This window comes from Channa argus, chromosome 17 (assembly GCF_033026475.1).
Source record: "Channa argus isolate prfri chromosome 17, Channa argus male v1.0, whole genome shotgun sequence".
In the NCBI taxonomy this organism is placed as follows: Eukaryota; Metazoa; Chordata; class Actinopteri; order Anabantiformes; family Channidae; genus Channa; species Channa argus.
Window position 1 is genome coordinate 16,147,182 of NC_090213.1, and position 24,858 is coordinate 16,172,039.

The 24,858-nt window shown below is 40.8% G+C and overlaps 1 protein-coding gene across 3 annotated transcripts in view; it reads right to left on the bottom strand.

The window, feature by feature from the left end:
- Positions 1-79: 79 nt before the first annotated feature.
- ccdc85cb (coiled-coil domain containing 85C, b) overlaps positions 80-24,858 on the bottom strand; it is a 40,215-nt gene continuing 15,436 nt past the window's right edge. Inside the window, exons 2-7 of one of the 3 annotated variants that reach the window (XM_067482312.1) lie at positions 12,387-12,466; positions 11,171-11,212; positions 7,475-7,576; positions 3,572-3,664; positions 3,288-3,386; positions 80-2,219 (exon numbers count right to left, since the gene is read on the bottom strand). In XM_067482312.1, coding sequence (XP_067338413.1) covers positions 2,130-2,219; positions 3,288-3,386; positions 3,572-3,664; positions 7,475-7,576; positions 11,171-11,212; positions 12,387-12,466 — 506 coding nt within the window. In that variant the 3' untranslated portion in view covers positions 80-2,129. The remainder of the gene's footprint in view (positions 2,220-3,287; positions 3,387-3,571; positions 3,665-7,474; positions 7,577-11,170; positions 11,213-12,386; positions 12,467-24,858) is intronic. The other 2 variants (XM_067482313.1, XM_067482314.1) reach the window with 2 other exon arrangements.

Below are 24,858 nucleotides of genomic sequence, written 5' to 3' on the forward strand. Positions count from 1 at the left end.
TTCCAACAGAGGGCAGTCTAACGCTTGAAAAAAACTACATGCCTGCAAAAAGTGATCAAATAAATACAGCACTTCACAGTATCTTTGAACCAACTTTATTTTCTCCCATTGTTTTTCTAAAAGTGGCCTATTTCATGTTTTTTTTCACCTGCCAAATATTTAGCTTATCAGTGAAATTCATGAAAAGAAGTTACAGCCTTGCTAGTTACTACAGGAAATGACATTTAGGCTGTAGATACTAAGATTCTGTACTATGGTTTTAGGATATAGACAGATAAAAGAAATACTATCAATGTTTAAACAAAAGACAGTTGGGTTCCAAATCAAAACACCATGCAGAAAAAAAGTGTGGCACATATCAAATACCATATATAAAGTATTCAAAATTGAATCATGGCTTCAAATCAGTTCCTAGAAAAAAGGACACTTTTAAAAATCATTCCGATTTTTTTTTTTTTGTTTTGACCCAATATTTTGAGAGAACAGAGGTGCATGGCAGAAATAGTCATCAAATGGCCTCAGAAATCTTATAATTTGGAATAAGTAAAACTAGGGATAGGAGAGCTTGAACTGTCAGACACGAAACTAATCAGTTTACTTTAGACTCAGTAAATCTGATAAATTTTCCTTACGACTGTTCAGCCACTTGCAGCGCTCCCATCTCTGACAGCTGGCAATAAATACTTTGACAAACAGCATTTGTTCATTTTGACATCAAGACATAATTAACTTTAAATGTTAGTGTTTTCAGAAGACATCTAAGGGAAGACTTATCTCTCATATTCTAAGATAAAAAAAAGAATTCAACCTTAAGAAACATGCACTGCATAAATACACCTGCTGAACACACATTAATAAAACATGTCAGACCTTAAGAAATTTACTTTTTGTACTCTATTGAGATAAGAAGTGTAAGAAATTGAGTTTCATTTAGCCTTGAAAATGTTTTACCCCTTAATGGGACGATTAATGGATTCAGCAAATGTCTTCAGCAGTTTTCAACCGTGTTGTAACCAGGGTTCAATAGCGAAAAAACGAGAATTCACAGGCAGATGCTACAGCTGCAAGAACCATTCAGTCTCTTTCCACATAAACAAAGCACACCAACACACACACACACACACTCTCACAGATGGGCAGAAGGTAAAGCTGTAGCCCTCCCAACCTGAGAAGAATGATTGTCCAGCATGCACACAGCATACAATTTTAGAAGAAAATTATCTGTTTACTCAATGAGATGATTGGATTCAAAATGGCCTTGGTACATTTTCAGTGTACAGAGAGATTCTGGAAAAGAATTTTATAAAAGTTTATTAGCAAATGCAAAACCCTGTTTAAGGTCCGGTTGTGTAAAACTATGTAAATGATCACATGGCCACGCTAGAATACAAAATAGATCAAAATCAACACTAACAATGAAGTAGTGCTATGGTTTTGTACATAATATACACAAGTTAACAGTGATCTTTAGACTTTAATATCCATAGACTTGTCTTATGAGCAAAATGCGCTAAGTCACAGTGGGTTTCACTTAGTTAACACTTTAGAACGCTAATGCTAGTTATACTTGTTGACCACGAGGGGGTGATACATGTGACAGGAGCTAGGGTCCGCTACAGGAGGTACTATCAAGACGTATCCGAAGACCCGGCCACGTTGTCACCTTTGCATTCTAGCATCATGCAAAAAGATATCCGCCCCTGCGGCCTTTTTGTTCTGTGCTCTGAAAGCCTTTCATATCCTTACAGCTTAATGTAGCGCAGCTTTCCCCTAAAAGGACTAAAAGTGGTGTGTGTTTGCAGTTGTTTACAGAGAGAGATTATGTAGCTGAATGCTTTCAAATCAACGAAGAAACGCGGTGAATAGCTGAAAACTAGCTGCCAGTTGTCAACGTAAGCTCTGAGAGATAAAAACAGGTTGTACACATAAAGTTGTACATGTGACTAACAGGTCCATTTCGTAGCCATGTTAGCAGTCTTAAGAGTGTGTTTGCTGAAGGAATCCTGGGTACTGTAGAGAACCTGGCATGATGAGTCGTGTCGGTGCAGGTAGTGAGGTGTTTTCAGGTGAGTGTAGGTACTGTAGATCCTGATCTCCCTCCCATTCTCTGTCTCTCACCGGTTGCCAAACTACAGCGGCCCTTTGAACTGGTTCCCAGAGAGGTGCTGTCTGATGGACAGCTTTGATCCTGCTGCATCACCCAGCTTTCTCCACACCACCTGCAAACACATCCGAAGAAAGGAGGAGAGAATGAGCGAGACACACAGATGTAGCGGCAGAAATTGAAAGAGTGAGGCAGAAAACTTTCCTCTTCAAGAGTCAAAACTTCAAATCCTGTTTGACTTTGAGTTACAAAGACTGAGCTCTTTCTCTCTCTCACACACACACACGAGTGTTACAGTAGAGTTGTCTCTTGATCTGTCCTCTGCCTATGCAAGACTTCTTTTCAATGCAAAGATCTCAGACTTAGTGAGTGAGAGGGGCCCCTGGGGTCCTCCGTGATATTACAGAGGCACTATTGTAGTGCTCCTGGCCTTCTACATACCTTTGCAAGGCCCAGATAACCCCGCTCTCATTCTCTCTCTAATCAGCAGACCTTTCTTATTCTAGACCGAGCCCTTTCACCACCAACAGTGAAACATGGAGGGAGATGAGGGGGAGGTCAGAGGAGAGGAAGAATAGAGGGTGAGGATGAGGCACCAGGTGGGAGGTGGGTGCTCTTTTCCCTGCTGCTCCAGTTTAATTGCTCTGACAGCTCAACTACAAGCCTTTACTTAGGGCTTCTCGTTAAGAGTTGATTTTTGAGCAGCGTTGAAGGGCGTGGGTGAGAGAAGGGGTAGAAAGAAAGAACTAGGGCGATAGACAAGAGCGAAAGAAGCAAAGCGACAGGGAACGCGGTGGCCGGGACACTGCTGCAAGTGTCATTCCAACCCAAATTAGTGTGAACGAGGCTTCCTCATTAGTGAAAGCAGCTCAAAAACTGACCCGATTTGCATTAATGAGAGCAAAACACTGAGCAACAAACAGGAAGGTCTTGAACATAAGGATCATTTGTTTTCAGCAATTGTAACCAGAGTATGGAAAATAGAAAACAATGCTTCATTGCTTTGCATCCATATTTTGATTATATCCAACATTGGTTTCAAACTACTGGTGATTTTCCTCGTGTTTTCATGCATTTAGGCATGAATATAATCCACAGTCTTCTGATGTGTATTAACACAAACAAGCACGAAGAATTCAAGGCAATGTGCAGACTAGTCAGGGAGGACAGGTATCGAACTTACGTTGCACATCTCTCGCACGATGGCCTTCTCTTTCTCACTGAGATCATCCTCATAGTCCTCAGGAACCTGCTTGTCCAAGTTCTCGTGGACCTCCAGCACCTGATGGCCGACACAGTGAGTGTGAGTGTGTGTGGGAGTGTGAGAAATGACAGATCAATTTTCAGTATTATTTTCTTCAAAATAACAAAGACATATGGTAAATGTGAACCAGGAATCAATGAGTGTAATCGTGATCAACAAAACTTTAATTCACGTAGAATTAAATCTAGAAGTAATTTTAGTACCTTCATGGCGTGAACCACAGCCTCAGGCTTCTGAACGCAGGACAGGTAACCTGTGGCAGGAGAGGACTCGCTGGTTGGGAGACGACCCATACCCTGAAGAGGACAAATAAAAAATACAAAAATAAAAGAAGATGCTTGTGTGTCATTGCTTCCACAATAGGCCGTGCACAGGAACGGCAAAAATGTGAGAGAAAAGGTGACCAGAACAGGGGTCAGGTCTAAACAGACCACATCTGGAGGACATGCTGTGCAGACTGTCAAACTACCTGCTGTCACCTAGAGTTTAACTCCAGAAGTAAAACTCCAGAAGCACCACTACTAAACATAACCTAAACCAATCTTCCCTTATCAGTCGCCGTTTGGTCCCGATTTAATACGAGGGATTCGTTATACTGTAGCACTAAAAGTACCATCCCTTTGATCCCAGCACAGATCAGCTCTCCTCCCCTTATGTTTTTCTTTTCCTCTTTGTTTGAACCATGTATTCATCTCCCAGCCAGGACTGCTACCTACACAGTGTGATTTAACCTGCTGTGATGGGAGCAGCCAGCCAGGAAGAGGACCAGGGGGTTTTCTTGACTCATCCCACCCCCTGGTTAGTTCCAGACAGTGGCTCTCTGTTAGAGGAACACAGAGATCGCTGGGACACACAATGGCACCATTCACTGTAATCTGGCATTGGGGTCCTGCATTAGACACAGCTCCATGGCTATTTAAGTCTGGGTTCAATTCTCTGCTCACTAGTGATGCGCTTGTCAGCTCCCTCCACACCCACTGGCCCCATTTGGGTGCCAGAATGAGCCCACACAACTTAATAGCACACAGATATAATAATAATAATCCCACTGCAGCTAAAACGGATGTTCTGTGTTAAATGCCTAAGAGTTCTTTCAGATCACATCAACTGCCTGAAAATGTCATTTCTTTTGGTTTGGTTTGGTTTGGTTTTCCTGACATTTGTTGCCTGACAAATGAGCATTTATTCATTTATTCAAACAGTGAAAGGTCAATGTGCCTGATTTGGGAGATAAACAAAAGTTGTAGTTTTTTTTTTTCCTTTTTAAAAAAGTTGAAAAGTTTTATTCTCATCGGGTTCTTCCAGACAATGCCGCCTGATGTCTTAATGACGAATAGCATTATATTCATGAGCTCTGATATCACAAAAATCATGAAAGGTTAATGTGTATTGAGGTTGTTTCTTGCATGAAAAAGGCTGCTTTTTGCTTTGAGAACCATACAAATTTGCAAAAAACATAACCTGTTAGTCGAAGCCATTTTTTGCATTCCTCATGCCATTAAGTGTTTGTACATTTATTTAGTTGGAATATAAAATGTTGTCACTTACTGCATTCAACATTTCCCCGTCCCATTATCATCTGCTAATACTGACCCATTTAAGAATAACAGCTGTGTAATACAAGGATATGATATAGAATCTAAACAACTACTTATTCTATTTAGAATAATTACGAGTGTACGACATCTTATTACAATATTAGAAAGGTTAAGTCAACAATCCTTTTGTTAAATGTAGAACACATTCCCCTGCTGTTTTAAGTCTGTTTCTCCTTGTTTAAGGTCAGGACAACAAATACTTTGAAGTAATCTACAAGAAATAATATGTAAATCACCGTCGCCTCCTTTTGTTGCTCTCTTTTGTGAGTTGACGCTATTATGCAAAATGTGTAAACACTTGCTGCAAAGCACTGGGACCAGATTTTTCAGCACAGAAACGCAGCCAGCTCCAGGCATTGTTTACTGTTCATATGGCTATGCAGTTTGGGATGGCTTGCCTGCATAAACAGGGCAGATTTAGGCCTCGTAGGGTGACGGGGGGGGGGGGGGGGGGGGGGGGAAGCAGATGCTGTCAGAATAAGTGGTTTGTAGTTTGAAGATGCAGAATCAGAGCTGACTGAGTGTGAGAATCACGCAGGCTGATTTTCTTTCGTTGTCCGTATTTCAATCTGACACACGCACACTCACTGACCTGAAACTGGGCTCTGAATGAAAGACAGCAAACTTAACATAACGATGAGCTGATAGATAAGGATGGGTACACACAACAAGAGTCCAGCTGACTGAACTGCTGCTGCTGTAGTCTTGGGCCCCACATCTCTCTTTTCACTGTTCCTTGAACATGAGCCACATTAGAGAGCAGCCAGTCAATTACTGGGCAGCTCAGCATGAAGCATCTCCTTGAAATTGTCACAACAGCAAAGCCATCATAAGACAAGGGCATGGTTCATAAGAATAAGTACTTCTCTACTGTGTACAACTCTATTGCCAGTAATGTTCTGAGCTCTTCCTGAAGTCACAGCTGGCAAGATTTCGGGAGGTCACCTCTCCTAGTTAAAACATAATCCTGCCTTTAGCCACTTGTTGAATTCCTACCTTTTACATTTATACTATTTTTTTTTTCCAGTAAACAGAATTTCCATTTATATATTCAGATATCTATGACCTGGGGCAGCATGATGGAGGAGTGCAGGGTTTGGTTGTTCTCCTTGGGCTTGTGTGGGTTTCCTCCAGATACTCCTGTGTCCTCCCACAGTGCAGGGACATGCACGTTAGGTTAATTAGTCACTAAATGTCGGTGGTTGTCACTCTGTGTATGTCTCTCTGTGCTGGCCCTGAGATAAATTGGTAATCAGTCCGCCCTGTGACAGCCGGGAGGTTAAGATGATGGATCGCTGGATGGATCTTTCAAGCAATCTAAAGGTTTAATCTATTGGAAAGCTAATGTTAGTTGCATCAGTCAGCGAGCTACCCAACATCTAGCTGTTCAAAGATCAACAGTTTTTGGCTTGTCCCCTCAGGGGTCACCACAGAGGCCTTCTGCATCCCAACCCAATGCTCTACCACGGGGCATCCAGGCCCCACCTAACATCTAGCAGTTACTGGGTGTAAATTCCACTTAATACAAATCCAAATAAAATGATAAAACTTTAAGAGATAACAAACAAATGTTTAGGCAGGGCAGCCATTTATGCAAAGATTTAATGGAGCACATTCTAAATTATGTATCACAAATCAGTGTTCAGTCTCATCGATAATCCTCACATTTACAATATCACAATGACACCAATGTCTGCAAACCCATATCGTAACCTCGTTTTATGTGAACCATCACTGTCAAGTTAAATGTGTCAAGATTACCACGGAGACACAGTTCATCACTCCTTATGGGGGCGAGACCTTTTTGTTGGGTCATGAGTTCATGGACATTACTGAATGGCATGAAAATCCTTGAGGAGGCAGGTTTGATCCACAAGCTTAAAAGGTGCCAGCTGACTCTGAACTCATTCAGACCTATGCCTACCCAGTCTTTTCCACAAACACTGTCAGGGTCATAGGTGGTGGATTGTAGAGGATTATGTTATGCTGGGATTAGGTCCAAGCAGAAGGATGAAGATGAAGGGCCAAGGAGGCAGAGTAGGCTGATTCTTGTTAACGTTCCTTTCTCGTCTCCGTCTTGGCTTCTCTTCTTCCTCATTTCATTTCCTAGTCTGTCTTATCCCCCTTATCTACCTCCTTTCACACCTTCTACTTCTTCCCTCTCTCTCTGTATTCCTCTGTGTTTTTGACTTCCTATGCTGCGTGTAAGAGTGAGCTTGCCTGTGGAGGTATAATTGGAGAGTTAGCAGTAAAGTGAATTAGAGCTGACTTGACTCCACTGCGGAGGCACCAGCACAGTCCTCCCTACAATTAAGTGTGTGTGTCTGGGTGCAATTAAACCCCGTCTCTATACATAAACACATTTATTATAAGAAGTTTGGTAATTCAGACTTTAGACTATGACTGTTTAAATGGTTAGGTATGTGTGGGCAACTGTCTACATTCGTCAGTACGACTCTTTGCACGTGTATGTGTTGTTCTTGTACGGATCTGCAAGTGTGTACTGACCACGTGCATGGCATCCTGACGCTGGGGCAGTGAGGAGAGCTGGGACTCTGAGTGGTACAGTGTCATTCCCTTCCTCAGGGCACGAAGGTCACCTGGGTTACACTGCAGGGCACAAACACACACAAAAACACAGATGCAAACCATCAATGCCACGTCAACTAAAAGTGCATAGAGAACTGCTTTCCACATGCGATTTCTTCACAGTTAATAATCCAAAAACAATAATATGAAGACACGGTCAGCATCGTATTTTTACCTAAACTGTATGACTGAGTCAGTGTGTTCACAGAATATGTTGAGCACGGCTGTTTAAATTTGAAATGAACCTCTCAGTGCTCTGATTTTCTTTCCACAGCACCTAAAGCACGTTACTTGTGACGAGTCATTTTTGTGCCGGCCCTGACGACTGGTGTCATAATAAAAGTTATGAAAACATCAGACACCTTTGCCACCAATTCTCCATAACACCTCAGGTTTTTTTACACATACAGGCAGTGGGGGGAACCACTTCACCTATGACGCTACCTTTTAGAGTAGTTTAAAGGAGGGTCAAGAATGAGACCCTCCCTCAAGCTCAGCAGCTCTGCATAGGTCACAGGATGGCGCCCTGCATTCCCCAACAGTGAACATAATGTAACTTCGCATTCTCTAAAAACACCCTTAATATTTAAATGCCAGAGAAGCATTTACCGATGCAAACTACTGTACAACATTTCCATTTATTACTACTGTTCCACTGTGTGCATATTAAGATCTTTGCTGATGGTTCATTAATGATACCACCTACAATAGCACCTGCAGTCTCATCACCCTTGACACCATTGCTTCAAGCACCAAAACTGATTTTTATGTGTTGTGGTTTGCTGCATGAACGGCACTTCAGAGCGCTGGGGCTGTATCAGACTGTGCCATCACTGAGGGTCATTACACATGGACAGTGTTCCTCAGATTTGTCCTCATTAGCAGCCAAAGACCATTAGTTCCTTGGGCGGTAACCAGCCTAGCTTCAACTACTGTTCCTTATGACATTTCTCATATCACGCTCTAGCGTTTCCTCTGCTCGAGGCGCCGCGTGTAAACACACGTGATGCCCGGGGGCACTCCGGCTATAAATAACCCAATGAGCAGTGGGTGTGGGTGTGTGTCTGAATGTGTGGACATTGTGCTGTTTTGTCTGTCGTTGCATTATCTTCCTTTGTCACACACTCAGGTGCACACACAAAGCCACAATCTGTATGCCCCTTGTGTTCTCTGTCTTTGATGTCCCCCTCATCTCCCCCTCCAGCTCAGCATCCCGTTAATGTTCCTATAACCTTTCCCAATCCTTCCCCATGGCATTTCTTGATCTATCCTTTGGGTTTTCAAATCCATACACTCAGTTTGTATCTTTGCTAACATTTCTTTGCCATTTCTCCAGGCTCTGTGTCTGCCAGCAGGCTATGCCCTAAATGTCACATTTGGGACAGTGACATAAACACATACCATGAGATAAACACATCTTTCGAGTGAATAAAAAGACCCGGTAAGATCAGTAAATAATGAGTTTTTTAACAGGCTTTACTTCACTAAATGAAGAATCCAGTAAACATAAGTCTAGCTTTGTTAACAAATCAACACATCTTGATCTTTAATTTCCTCCCTGAGTTGATGATGACCATTGAGACCAACAAAGCTACTTATTTGCCAGACAGCTGGGGGCAGTTGCCCCTTGGCAGTCTTCTTGGCCCCCTTGTCTATCCATCTATCACAATGTTGTCGTCAATTCCTGTGTGAGTTATGAGGGGAATGGCTGATGCCGCGTTCACAAACGGATAAAGAGGAAGGCAGTGGGCTCCTTTGTAACCATAGTTTAATAGAATTCAACAGAATCACTTGAGTACATTTTGAGTAGTCGTACAATACTAAGACTTGCCAGCTCTGTGCTGCACACAGAATACATACAAGAACAAATACCACAATAAATATTGTTCACAGTTATCTACATGGATCATTTCTCACTTCAGGCTACAAAAATTAACTCTAAACAGTGGGAAATGAGGGAGATAATTTTGTTGACCTGTGTCTGATATCAAGGACATAATGTTTTAAAGATTACATGTCCAAATGTTAACACTCTAAACTGCATTATGTGACGTGAAATACATTGCTTGACGGACTTTTTCCACTTTATAAATTGCTCGTATTGTAACTTCAATTAATGAACAACCCACAATTTAGTAACATCTGCTATCCATTGAGTACACTGGACCTTACTGTGGACCACGCTCACAAAATGAGTTCAATTAGCCTGCAGTTAACAGATGGAGTGTCATCAGAATCTGTCATATAAACCATTAAATTCTCAGCATCACAAGTCTTGTTAATAGTAGAGTGGCAGCGAGTAAGTAAAGCCAAAGGGTCTCACACTTCACTGAGTTAAGTGAGATGTGTGACGGTTGAAAGGCATCTGAGTGGGGAAAAAGTTAAAGAGCAAATCATGTGTACTCTCTTTTCCTCATGCTTATACCTGTGCTGTATAGGACTTTGTTAATATGTAAAATGCGACCATTCTGCTCTCTTTTGTTCCTTTAGTACAGTAAAAATCCTCCAGCCAAGCAAGTTTGGAGGGTCAACATTCATGTGATAAGAGGCTATTGTTTCCTTCAGGCTTAACAAAAGTTTCACTGGGCCAGTTTCATAACACAGGAAGTTAGGCAATATTTCCATGGAGGCAATTATTCTACTGCAACAATTCAACCTGCTAATATACAGAGACATCAGCAAATAGGCTGTTACATAACCGTCAACAATAAGATGGAGAAATGCCCAATTTTTCATTATTTGCTAGATGACGAAGTTTATTAATGACACAAAGATTAGATCAATACTTAACTTCAGACTGACTTTATTCTTCACTCACTCACCAGTTGTTGGCCATGCATTATGGATGTGTGCATCTACCCGTGTTCCCCCTTTATATTAAATTATTCAGCCCACCAGACGTCCCGACAAGTCAGGACAAGCATGTGTCATTTACGCACCAAAGCACAATGTAACAGTCATTCACCTTGGATACCTGGTTCCAGACACTGTCTGTGCAGTGCAAGTCAGCTCCTCTTTCTTGCCAAGACAGGCCACATACAAGCAGGGCCACCTGTGCTCGTGCATTAGCAGAGCATGCTAGCAGAGCATGGAATAGGACCAACAGGAATAGAGACAGAAGCAACACTTTTATAAAGTAATGCAATCAAATTCCTTTAAGCTTATGGCTCAACTTTGTTGATTTGACTTTATTAATGCAGAGAACTCTTAAAGTGTTATACAAAATCCGTGAATATTTTAGATGAGAACATTTATATGACTTTCATTTCTGCATATTAGATATGAAGTAACTAATAACTGGTGAGCTAGTTATGAGAGTTTTAATAATCATCTCATCAAGTCTATTTACAAAAAATGTTGAGCAACTTATTATTAACTCAGCACTTGTCTCTCAGTGTCATTGCAGGCTTGTTATGATGCCAATCAAATGAGTTGCATTACGTTGTACAGGTGCTACTTTCATCTTATTCATCATCTGTATTAGAGAAAGCAAAAAGCTCAAAGCTGTGAAATCTCCCACCACCAAACAGATAAAAGGAGTGAAAAGGCAAACCACTTGACCAGCAGGGGAGCGTTTCTGAAAAGCCAGTGATAGATGGCATTTAAGAAAGTTACCTTCTTCGTCTGTATCTGTGATAAGCTATACCGGCTACAAGCCTAGAGGGAGAGAAACATAATGGTGCAATGGCTCATTACTTGATTAATGTCTGTAACTGCAAGAACAACTTCAAACAAGTTCACAACTTCAAGTCTAAAGAAAAGGAAAAGCACATCATGATTTTAAATGTGAACAAGCACCATTTCTTAACTTCAAGAAGCAGGTTGTTATTTTATGTATTCACTGATGTGAGAGAGTGTTGAGTACCTCATTGTAACAGTTAAGGGCTAATTATAAGGATCATTTAGGTTTTGTATCAGTGATTGCAGCCCACACTCACTGCCTACATATGAATCTGCTGGGATGTAATTGGGGCAGAAAAAAAATTACTTACAAAAAAAAAAAAAAGAAAAGAAAAAAAAAAGAATAAAGGCTTTGAATCAAAAAGCCATTTAAACTGTGAAATTCAAACTCGACTGTCTGCAGCCAGACTTGCATTCAAATGAGCTGACCTGCATTATAAAACCTTTTGATCAAGCACAAAAATAGCAAATGAAATATGGAAAACTATGATATTTGTTTATGTTTCTGAGTTTTGACCAATAATAAACAAAACAACTTTGTGTTTGATCACTTCAGTTAATATGTATCTGTTATAAGTTTTCACTTTGAGGTTGTGTATATGTAACACACACCATTGCAGACTGACATGTGACCTCCTGGTGAACCCAACCCACCTCCTTATCACACTCCACTTGCACACCTCACACTCCACTTGCACAGCTCTCTACCCTCCAAATTTGGGAGAAGTCAGAGGAAGGTCAACTTTGGGAGAAATGCTTTGCTCTGTCACTGTCACTTAATGCCTTATTCCGCTTTCTTCCTCCCACCCTCATCTCTCCTCCGCTTCCACAGTTCGCCTCAGGGGCTAACATCACTGCATGCCATTGAAGCTTACTGACTCCCCATGAATTAAACATGGATAAACATATTCTCCAAGCAACAGGCAGGCTGTTGTGAGGGGGTGGCTTCATAGAGACATAAGGGCAGCTACTTTATCTCATTGCAGCTGTCTGTCCCATGCTTTTGGTTGAGCTGAGAAATTGCACAAGAGACATTCAGGGAGGGTATAAGTTCAATCATTCCCAAACCGGGTTAATGGTATGAGTCAGATGTCTGTAACTGACAGAAAGGGAGAAAAAAAAATGATGTTGATATGTGTGTGCACCTCACCTGTGAAAGAAGCTTATTGTTGTCATCCTCCAGGATCCGCACTTTCGTCTCCAGCTGTCTGATGTAGTTGGAGGAGGAATCTGGAGAGATGGAGAAGAAAAGAGGGCAGGATAAGTGATTAGCATTTCAAAGACCTCAAGTTGAAAACAGACAGGCAGGACCACTGGAGCAAAAGGACCACATGGAGCTTTAAATGGCCAGAATCCCAGAAACTCCTTGTGAAAAAAACATTATCCAAATAAGAGGCTTCATATCATAGTTAAAAGCCTGCCACTGAATAATTAGACAAAATATGGCACAAATTGTGTGTCTTGAAATAAATCTTCTGCTACAATGTGCTTGTTATAACTTATCACACTGGGACATTTGTTTATATTTAATAGTCAGCAAGTAAATAAGAAATATATTAGGTGTCTTAATTAGTAAGTAATAGCTACTTTTATGATCAATTCATATTGTACAACTGATCAGTACTGCTCAGAATGACAGAAATGTCACTAATCGTGTATTTGGTCAAATATCAAAGTACTGGACATATGACCTGATTATTGTATTATTTTTATTCTAATTATAGAAATTATTCCTATATATTTAGGCTACTTGTTACAATCACACAAATGTTTCTTTTTTTTAATTAAAATAGGAAAAAACTGATTTTCAAAAACTTCCCAGAACCTAATGTTGCATGATCAAATTGTTTGATTTGTCATGTAAAACAAAGAGAAGTTACACATCAGTGCTTTGAACAATGTCTTTTTTATTTATTGTTTTATTTTTTTTAATAGTCGTTTGCTGACGTCAGGGGTCATACACTGAGTGTTTCCCCAGACTTTTAACTTTTGAACTCGTACTTTACTGGCGTCTTTTCTAGTTTGTTCCACATTCCCCTGCACTTCTCATTCACTGTGAAACAGACATTATTGTCATGTGCAAATTTGTCACACAGCTGTCTCTATACCTGACAAACTGTGCAACTTTGGTCTAATTGCTCCACAGAGATTCACACAACTTATGCTGATCCTGATAAACAGCCTTCTGGGTGACATGAATCAGATTCACTGAGTTCAAATGGGGGACAGGAGCTACGTGAGGAGTGGAGGTGCAGTGTGACTCAGTCGGTGGCATACAGCCTGTTATCTAATGAGGCATGTTTAATTTACAGTGAGATCAAAGCCGTGGTACGCACACGAACTGCACTCCAGCAGCTAGTTAGAAGCACACACTGTGCATACAACTTTATCTTATTTTGTTTCCTAAGTGGAGGTACAGAGAGATTGAGAATGGAGTTGGTGACAGGGAAATGTAACAAAGCCGTTTGGGAGGCTGCTGATGAAAAAGATGCTGATGAGAAGTCAATGCTGTCAAGCGCTGCATACACAAAGGAAATCACAAGTTGCTGCATCAGTGAGGTAACTTGGTGAACTTGGATTTACCCCAAACAGATCTAACCAGACTGTATCAACTAGAGGGCTCCAAGCCTCTAATCTACTATCAAAACACAAAAGTGAAAAGGAGTGACCATCGATATATTTAGATCCAAAGTCTGACTTTCATTGAAGATGAAGCTAATACAAATAAAGAGGGTTTCCACGGCTGAACAGAAGACTGCGGTATTTGTGAATCTCAGACACGTACACTCAGTGCCCAGTCATTGCCGAGTGTGTCCTCTCACTTCAGAATTCATACCGTGAGTATGCTTAAAACATGCCAGCCTTTGTTTAACACAGCGGTGGTGGATGATTAGAGATGTGATTACTGACTAGAAGTAGGCAAAGGTTTTACAGTACTGAGCTTACTGAAGAGTAGATTCTGTTCTGCTTTTGCTCCTCACTTATGACCATAACCAGATTTCTTTAATATATGATCTAAATCTAATCAAGCTCGTCTTTGTCAGACTCAATATATTCAGCAATATATGTGCATAAATTGCAATAAACAGAGAAGACGGATCTCACTCCCTAGATCCAAGAGTAGACAGGACTGAATGGCATGTTTATGTCTCTGGACTTTTCAGAGGGCTCAGGCAGTGCAGGCAGTGCAGACAGTGCCTTCATTTGGCTGGTTAGCGACCAGTTGGACAGCTAAGAGAGGAGGCTTCAGTGGTCAGAGCTGGTAATCCTCTCTTTCTGCCTTGTGACCCTCTAATCTGGATTCATCTGCTGGCCTGACCTGCAGCAGATTAGCATGGAGGTTCCTCAGCCTTCAGTCATCACCAGCACACACAAACAACTAGGGAGAAGCCTCAAAGGAGGGGGAGGACTGAAAATGGATGAACCTTTTTTTTTTTTTTTTCAGCTGTTCTGTATATTGAGATTACTTACAGAGATTGAGATCTCTGAATCAGTAATCCAATAAATGCAAGTCAACTAAGTCTTTAAGGCTTATTTTTCATCTGAACTAATTCAATAAAATTTAAGATAAGAAATCAAATATAAATATTGATATAGTGTGCAGACCCGCTCTATTCTACTAAAGAAAGGTACTGGCCTAAAGCGAGGACCCCCACTGTCATGAGCAGTCTTCCCATACCACAGCACAACTCTCCGTCCACAAGGCTTTGATGTGTTATAGGGGGTTACATTAAATCTCCGAGCACGTAACAGCAGCATCACCCTTGGCATGATTAACTAGTTTTAGTGAAACATGTGCAGTTCTTCCATGGGAAAACACTTCATGTACTAAGTGCATAAACACCTCTACTCACACATACACACATGCACAGAGCCACAGGGATCTGTAGGGAGAATCCAGCCATCGTCCCATCTTTAACACCCGGCTCCAGAGAGTCGTTCTGGTGAGAGAGGGGTCAGGCAATTAAACCATTCCCTAGTTCCCCTGACTCTCCTCTATCCTTTTATCTCCTCTATCCTTCCATCCTCACGTTTCCCCTTGCTCACAGTTTCTTCATAACTAGCTTGAGGAAGAGCTACGAATCGTACAAGGGAGCCACAGCTGATCCAGAAATAATTCCCAAGCACAACTCAGACCGGCTTCTACTCTCTTATACACAAACAACCACCGAGGGAGAGGGTAATATTACTTATGCATAACCTGGATGTGATCTTAGGAGGTGGTAAAGTGAATACAAAGTGCTGTGAGGAAGCCAGAAAGTAATCTCAAGCTCAGCAGTAAACAATACAAACAGTGTGTCTTAAAGAGCGAAGCAAAACCAGAGACTGAACCTCGTCTTCACAATGAATAGGTGAGCTATTTGTAACCTCCGCACGTGTTTGTGCACCAGTGTCGTTTTATCTTTGTGTGGGTGCATGTGTTTGTGTGCACAGAGGATAAAAGGTGATACAGAGAGTGGCGCAAGTTTGCCCCCCCCCTCTCTGTAGGCCACTTTGTATCACGTCAGCACCAGTGTGACCCACTTCCAGCAGCCACTCCCAATCTTTACTCTGCTCCACTCCCTGTTTCCCTCTCTCTTTGTTTTATTGCATTCCTCTACTTTAATTGTGCACAGACTGTGTTTTCTGCACTTAAAAAAAGTTTGTGGAGAGTGGTCAATTGGTCGGGTTTATTTTCTCCTCACTTACTACCCAGGTTAAACAGTGTAAAAATCGAACTCCCAGAAACTTGACATGATCCTTTCAAAAAGGTAAAATCCTTATTTACCCTTTTTCTCCCCATCTGTCTATCCCAGCCTGTCTTGCTTCCTCTGCACCAAGCCACAGACATTCTGTGTAAAATTGTCTATAGTATTTACTTTTTTCAAAAATAGAACCAGACTTTTGAATACAGCTGGAGTCATGTAATAAATAGAATTTAACATCAGGTCTACATTAAAAGGTGCTCTGTGGATTTCTCTTATATAAACAATTTCATGTTTAGTTTCAGCGTTACTTACCAGCATGCTGTGTGTGTGTGTGTGTGTGTGTGTGTGTGTGTGTGTGTGTGTGTGTGTGTGTGTGTGTGTGTGTGTCTCAATAAAATGCAGAAAAACGCATTGAATTTTTCTCCTTCTACATCATTGCAACATTTTACATTAAGAATATATTCAAACACATTGTTTACTAGCTTGGAATCCACCTCCTTTTTTTTTTAAATGCCAGAAGCATGTGATTTACACATTTAGGACACAAAAAAAAACGGGCTATCATAAAAAAAATATTTCTTCACAGCACTACAGTACATTCAAAAACTCCATTGGGTACGTTTCATTTTGTAGCTGTTATATTCCTGTCGCCAGGCAGTGGACTGAAGTCTACATTACCAACTTTGTCTACCGAATTAGATTTAAAATGTTTCGTGGCACATGAATCATTTTATCTCTTAATTTATCCTTTGACCTTCTATTTTGTTTTGTTCAGTTTATGACTCTCTCCCTACTTACTGTACTAAATCAGTCACTAAAGTCACTGATTTTATAATATTTAGTGTAGATTTATGTGTATGGGCAGTCTTACCTATTTCAAATTAAAGCTACGATACAACAAACAGTGAAAACAGTAGAGTTTCAATTCTTTCTTAGGCAAACGTCCACTATGGGCCAGTGGATGGAACCGAGTTTTTTGAAGGAGGTCCAGGCCGGACACTTTGTGAGGTACAAAACGGGACTATGCTAATAAATGTTCATGACTGTGGTTCTTGCTTTAATATCATGTAAAGTCATGTTATGCTGGCAAGATTTTCCAATTGACTGTAATTTCATTGGTGTTATAAATGTGGTTGTAATATATGTAGTCAGAAGTAATTTTAAATGCCAATAACTTGACCAGATTGACCATTTTAAATATTAATTAAAATTCCAGAATTTGTGTTTAAACGTTTACAACACGGATTGAGAGACTGATCTGAATATGCCTCATTTCTTTTCAAGCCAGTTCCCATTGCTGTTTAGAAGCCTGCAGAGCATTAAAATCAGCTTTTATTATTCCTGGCTTAGCTCTGGCTTTCATCTCCTACTCACAGCTGTATCACACAGTGTTTTAGCACAGAGACATGGATATGTGTATGTGTGGAGTATGAATGAGTGCTTATGTGCAGCATTTGTAAAATACAGAGTACACGTGAAGTGCATGGGTGTCTAAGCTGATCGTGTGTGTGTGTGTGTGTATGTGTGTGTGTGTGTGTGTGTGTGTGTGTATGTGTGTGTGTGTGTGTGTGTATGTATGTGTGTGTGTGTGTGTGTGTGTGTGTGTGTGTGGGGCTTTTTAAACCCATCTGTGATTATGCTGTATGTGTGTTCAAGGAGGGACGCTGGGTCAATTACCTCAAGATGTTGAAGAAAGAGCAGAAACAGTCTAAATATCGCTTTCTTCACTCGGCATCAGCACACAAATTAAAAGTACAGGGACTTTCATGAAATCTGACCTTGGCAGCTACAGAAAGTCTAATTTATTTTAAAATATCATCTTCTTTAATCAACAAACTCTAAAACTAGAACAAACATATTGTTACAAAGAGGGATCTGAGTGAGGCCCACTAAAACTGAAAAAAGGCAGGGAAAAGAGGTAAGACCAAGAGGGGAAAAGAAACAAAGAGGGAGGGGGACCACTGTGTTAGTCAGACAGTGTTAGAGCTACCAGTTCATTCCTTTTCATTATGATCTCATGCTTAACAATTTTCCATGACCAAGATGATATACTTTTTTTTTGTTAGTTTTTATTGTCAAATAAAAGTCCACGGCCCCAAGATGCTCAGTTAAATAAAACAATAAAAACAGAACTGAAAACAACTGATCTTTTACCACAACTCACTAAAAGTCCCTGCACCGCTTTGTTGGTTTTGCTACATATGCAGTTTACAATGGCAGATTAGCCATTTGAAATTCATGTGTTCCTAAAACAAGAGATAGTTGCTTTCTCTCACTCACACACACAAGATAAAGGATGACAACTAAACATTCAGTAAAAAGCAGGATCCACACCTACACAAACAATATGGTGGTCCTGAATGGGGCTTCGGTAATGTAATCTGCAGCCCGAAAAATAGCTCTGCCTCGGCTTTGGAAAGTCACTGTAAAGAGATACCACCCTCTGTACCATTTGGTTACCCATGATTTCTTTAACTACAGCGCCAAGCATTTCAGCATGTGGAACAATTCAGAATGTGACAGGCCTGCCCAGTTACAGCTGCTAAACTATGCTGTGATTGGACAATTGCTGATTGGGGTTGGAATTTAGCACATGGCGACTCGGCTGATTGTTTGACTATTTCAGATCCATTTTCTATATTTTGTATTATCATCAGGGTAACCTGCACAGAGCCACACTGTCCCAAAAAGAGCTGAAGAATAATAAGGTTTGTGTTATATTTTGCGTATCTCTCTGGGTTTTATTTGACTTTATTGGAATTGTGTGCACTATATGTGTACGCTTCGATATGCTTGGCCATAATGTGTATGCCTCCTTTGCTTGGTTGCCCAGCTCCCAATCACAGCCAGGGCAAGCTGACCAGAGAAACAGAGAGGAACAAGTTAAGTGGGCACCGATGCGGCAATAATGAGGGGGATGGCAGAACCTGGCAACGCGAGCACGTAAACCACAGGACCCTGGAAGGGCTTCAAAGGCTTGACTGGCTCATCAGTTGAAGGCAAACTAACCCCATCTGACAAGACATGGCACCCGCTCTGAGCGTGAGCGAGCACCTCGCCTCCCCACACACTCTTTGGTGTCTGTATGTGTGTTTGTTCTGAAGAAAACAGAGGATGTTCTTTTCATGTGCATGTAAATGTATTTAAGTGTGTGTGTGTGTGTGTGTGTGTGTGTGTGTTTGTCTGCATGTGATAACAGCACAGCATTATTTAATGTAAATGCTGAGTGACTAGCATAAAAGGCGTAGTGCCAAAAGAATTATGCTTAAAAAATAAAAAAACTGCTTGTGTATATCAACAACTATAAAACACTGTCCAGGTGAAATCAGCTTTTTGAAACTTGTCAGAAGTGGGGCAGCCAAGTAGAGCTTACTAACCAACAAGGAGGGTTTAATTTGGCACTGATAGCATTTTCCCCATAAATGAGAAGTAACACACCACATGAGAAAAAACATTTGTCAAAACATAAAATTACTACAAGTCTTGGCCTTTAAGATTAGGATTTGTGGGACAGAAATACTAAGTAGACTTTTATGCATCATCTGAATATGAAGCCCTGTTTGGTCCTGCTGTAGTAATGAGACAGCAGATGAGGAGAGGAGACCTTAGACCGTGACCACACGCAGATACTGAATATACATGTTTTCACTGTTAAAGAGTAAAAATATAGTTTTAAATAGTGTTTTCTGTAGATTTTCTTTTACCTCTTTAGTAAATAATTGTGTCTGTGTACCCCGGTTTTAAAACCTACTTCCCAACTTGCACCTAGACGAAAGACTACATAATTACTCAAATAAGTGAAAATATCCCAACATAAATCAATTGGTAATTGACTGAAGTTTCAATCTCGACAATCTCACTGTGGAAGCTCAATAGATAATGATCCAATTTCCCAGGCAGACAGCAACACAACATACAGTTGATGGCAAACTGTACAGATCCTTTTTTACACTTATACAGTTTAAACAGCCCCAAATAAGGCAGCCAAACATTCAGTTAAATATTCTCTTTTTGTTTCCTGCCGCATGCATACGAGCTTAACCTCATTTCTGCTCATAGTTTCCAACATAAATCAATCTGAGCGTCTGGATAAACCAGACAAAAAGTGATATGGACTCTGTATTGACTTGACCTAAATAACCACAATAACCACAGCATGCCATTTGTGTAATTAAAACCCACTTTAAAGTTGCACGATGGTCAGCTGGGAGTCTTTAATGTACAAAGGGCTGTTAAAGTGGAAATTGACGACCAGTGTAAATCTCATGTCTGGCTATTGATCAGCCACATTAATATCCTTAGAAAAGAGAGTGAGGGGGGAAAAAAAAAAAGAGATTGACAGGGACAGAGTTTATTTATAGGCATTTCTGTAGACAGTAGACGTGTGTCATGTTGCTATAAAACATCCTGTCCGGCAAAGTGATGAGTCTCTTCTCTTCCTGTCTCCTCTGCTCTTTGTCACCGCTCCTGCAGGATCAGCGAACGCCTGCACATGCCTGCAGCTGTGCACGGCTGGCTGAATGTGTCTCTGCGTGTGTTTTGTTTGTGCGCGTTGTTTGTATGAGCCCATGTGTAAATTGTCAATTATAAGTAAGTTCATTTACAGGATTATTAATGGGGTTTTCTGTGAAAACAGAAAAAGCTAAATGCAACATTGTTGTTAGAAAACAACCACATAAGGTTATTCATTTGCATTGCTTGGCTATAAACAATAAAACAATCAAACGGCAGTGCCACAGCATATTTTGTTAGTAGACGATCAGGCCAATTGTAAGGCTAGAGTGCCCTATGCCCTTAATCTTTTCATTAGGTTAGAAGAATGGCAGTCTGGCAGCCAGTTGGGTTTAATCCTATGAAATCAAAGCTGTGAGCTTGGTCCACACCCTTAATTACTGTCCATGTGTGCATGTATTGGGTATTCAGGATAAGACAGAACACAGAAAAGACATTTGAGGATAGAGTGGCTATGGAGCATTGTTTGCTAACGAATGTTGTACTGCAGCTCCTTAAATCACCCATGCATATTAAGCTTTTAACCCTATAGGCTGAACACATGATCAACATAGTTTGAGCAAGTTTATAGTGGGTCATATCTTGACTATACTGACTGGGAAACTCTTAGCTAAAGTAAAGTTGAGAATATACTAAAATGCAGTCCTGTAACATTTTCTCTAATGGAGTGTTAAATGCCATCTTCCACATTTCCATACTCCAAGACCTCTCTCTCTCTCTCACTCCATGACATTCAAGGCTCTTGACACTGAGGGTCAAGGGTCACAGCTGCTGTCGGATTCAGGGAGGGGGCACCCCATTCCCCTGTATCGGACAAACAGGTAGGTATTTGTTTTGCTTGTAGGTAAAAACATTGAATTTCTGTGTCATTTCCCTTGTTTGTTTTTAAAGGCAGTGTACAGAACAGCACAATCCTATTTAGTTCAATACATTACAGCAATTTTAAAGGGCTAATTTGTTGTAGGGATTTACAAGTCCTGTTTTAGCAGGAATTAAGAATACTTGCATTTTGCTTAAACTAACATTAGATCATGCACTTTTCTACAAAACTCTCATAAAAGTCAACAATTGCAGCAATTTAACTTATCCCATTTGATAACAGGTACGAAGATATGTTGCCAGTAAACGTATGCATGTCATCACACTGCCCCATGAAAAGCTTTGCAGAAGAGGCTTAAGAGACGGCTGGCTTTACCTCGCACAACCCACAACCCACTGCAGTGTGTAAACAAACACCAGAGGGCATTGTGGGTAGAGAACATCCTCCAGGAGCCCATGGCCCTCTTTAACCTCATTCCTCTCCCCGTTACCACGGTTTCACTGCCACAAACCCCATAGCAACCTCATCTGCATTAATCTGCATACCTCCCCATTCCTTTTAAAGCCCGTCTGACTGACTGCTGAGCTGGCAAACATTGTGCTTATGTAAGCGGAGTCTAACAGCAAAGCAGCTAGCAGTAAATACAGAAGACGTCCCTTCAGCAAGTATAATTCTGAAACCCCTTTATTATCGAACGCATTTGCCATGTGGGTTCTAATGCCGCTTTCAATCCTGTGGAAATAACCTTTTATTTCCAGTGAGATCATCTAGTAGTTTCATTACTGTTTATACAAATAACGACCACTTACAGTTTCATTCTACTACAAATTGGAGAGAAAAGGAGCAAGCAAGAGTCAACTTGTGTCTCTTCTATTAAATCCAAGTGCTGACAAAATGTGTTGTATGTTGCTCTGGTTTTTGTTTGACTAGCTCTCTAAACACAGAAATGCCAGTGACAATATGCACAAAATCCCTAAAATTACTTTTTAAAAGAACACTAATGACAATAACCCTGCAATGCACATGGCTTATAGACGTACTGGGGAAATTTCTAGCGGCACAGCATGAGGACAAAGCTCCAAAACAAAACAATTCAGAAAACAACCCCCCCTTCCAAAAAATAAAAAACAAAAACAAACAAAAAAAACCCATTTGTGTCATCTGGAGCCTTACCGACTGTTAGCTCAGCAGTGATGAATAAAAGGGATCTCTGAAGGGCTATTAGCACAGTAATTGCTACAAAGAGAAAGAGATCTTACATAAGAGCTGTCCAGATAGACAGTTATCTCGTCCCAGCCAGGGCTAAAATTGGATTGATGCTGAACTGGAGTTCCATAGCCTTTGACTCAATCCGACAACAGTGTTTTGAGATGTGGTGAAACTAAGCAAATACGACAGCGCTTATACTCTGCAGTCGTCGGCAAAAGAGGCCATTAGAAAGGAACCAGGAGAGTGAGAACAAGACATACAGCAGAGAGACAAGAGAGACTGTGCAGACTGGACAGAATCAGGCGTAATAACCAAGGGAATTCGATTACATCCAATTATGGATGGTTGGCGCTGGCTTCATCCAGGTTCCCACTACAGAAGAAAACATGGCTTAGCCAGGACTCATCATTCATGTCACTTCAAATGCTCATCTGAGTGATTTCTTAACTCTAAATTAATGTGACCCACTAGAAAGAAGTGACCAATGTGTCTTGCTTAGAGACATTCACATCCTCTTCTGTAGGACAAGACATTCTGAAACAAACCCATGCAGAGACATAGGGCTAACACACACACTCACACACACATCCATAGTAACTGGCTATTTTTAACCCTCAAACACAAAATCTTCTTGTAAGAAGCAGCAACAGCAGCAGCAAAATAACATTTTAATCTCCCAAGTGTCTGCACACACACATTCCCCTTCCCCCTGCCAATGGCAAAATGCCTAGCAGCTTCAAGACACAGAAGGAGAAGAAGCACATGTGCAGCCAAGTATGTTGGTGTGTGTGAAAGACAAAGTCAAAGGTGTGAAACATCACAGAGAGGAAGAGTCAAGTGAGCATAAATGCCAGTGACATTTTTAGAGGAAAACTTTACGAGTCCTGACAAGCAAACATCGAGCTAGGCTCCTGGTTATTTTTGTCGCCGCTGTGCCCGCTGGGCTGAGAAACGGGCTGCACCAGGAACATGTTTTCCTAACACGTCTACTCTTTGATACAGGCTGCCAAACATTCCCAAGGTGTCTGATCTTGTCTAATTACTTCCAGTTTAAACTGACCTGAAGCTCAACGTCCCCTCCCACATGGCATGTTTGTCCCTTCACGGCTCCATGTATATACAACTATACCTAGTCAGATACAGTGGGCTGAATTTAACTAGTCCGTAGCTTTTCTCGATCTTCAATCATTACAGATTAAACCCATTTGCTTCTCAACTATTGTACAAATAAAAATGAGCATCTGGAAGAAGATATCACAGTGTCTGTTTGAGATGAGCATTTCTGTTTGTTTTCTAACCCTGATCCATTAGGCTCGTAGATCTTTTGACTTGTAAGCTCCCTCTTCACTTTCTCTGCCTATAAACTGTGACCACATCAATGAATGAAATACTCACGTGTATTTTTTCTGACACTGGAACAAATATTAAGCCTGTTTCGCACTGAAATTTTGAAATTCTCCTGACATTATCTGGAGGCATTTATCCTGAAGGCCTCCCAGTACAAAGTCTGGATTATGTGCATGGAGCACATTGTTCTGTCGTGAGGAGGACTGCATTTTTTTTTCTTCTTTTTGCACAGCTCTGATGTCCTGTAAGCAAAATACTGTTTCCTGAAGTAATGTCATGTCATTTTTCTATCAGGTTATACCTTCTGTAAAACCTAACCCCCTCACTGAAATCAAGCAGTATTTATTTATGAAAAAAAACTCTGGACACTGTCCAGAATTTGTATGTAATAGTCTTGGGAGATTTTATTCAGGGATCCTGAGACACTGGGTGGGACCAATGCTTTGAATGAGAATAGAATTTTGAATGAAATCGCCGGTTTCGCCTCCAATTAGACTTACATCAACGATGGATGAGAATTGTTTAGAACCTTAAAGATGTATAATACTAAATCAGTGAGGTGCTTTTAAGGGTGTTAATCAGATAATCAGTTAATCAATATGAAACTAAAAACCATTTATGTTTTAAGTACATTGTTGATGATTTCTATAGAGAACGTGAATTTGAAGTCATGAACTGTCAGGGACATGTGCACCATCTGTACCATGTAAAATTTCCCCTGGCTCTCTGTTGGTGAGTTGCAGTCTTGGTTTTGACTTTTTGTGTCTGTGTCTGATTCTGTCATGATACGCAGGTCATTGCTGCCGTAGTCCGTAGGCAGGTGAAGGTGTGCTGCCTTACCATTGCAAGTAATAGTGTACTCAAATTGGCAGAATTTGCAAAGAGCCACTTAAAAGCTGTCAATGTAGTTATCATAATAGGTTTTTTTGAATGTCCTTGCTTGCTACTGCGATTTTATTTCTCCAGGATGTGTTCCAATTTTCATCCATTTTGAACAGTTTAAAACAACTTTCTGAGCAAACGAAAGACAAGCAGATTAACTCAAT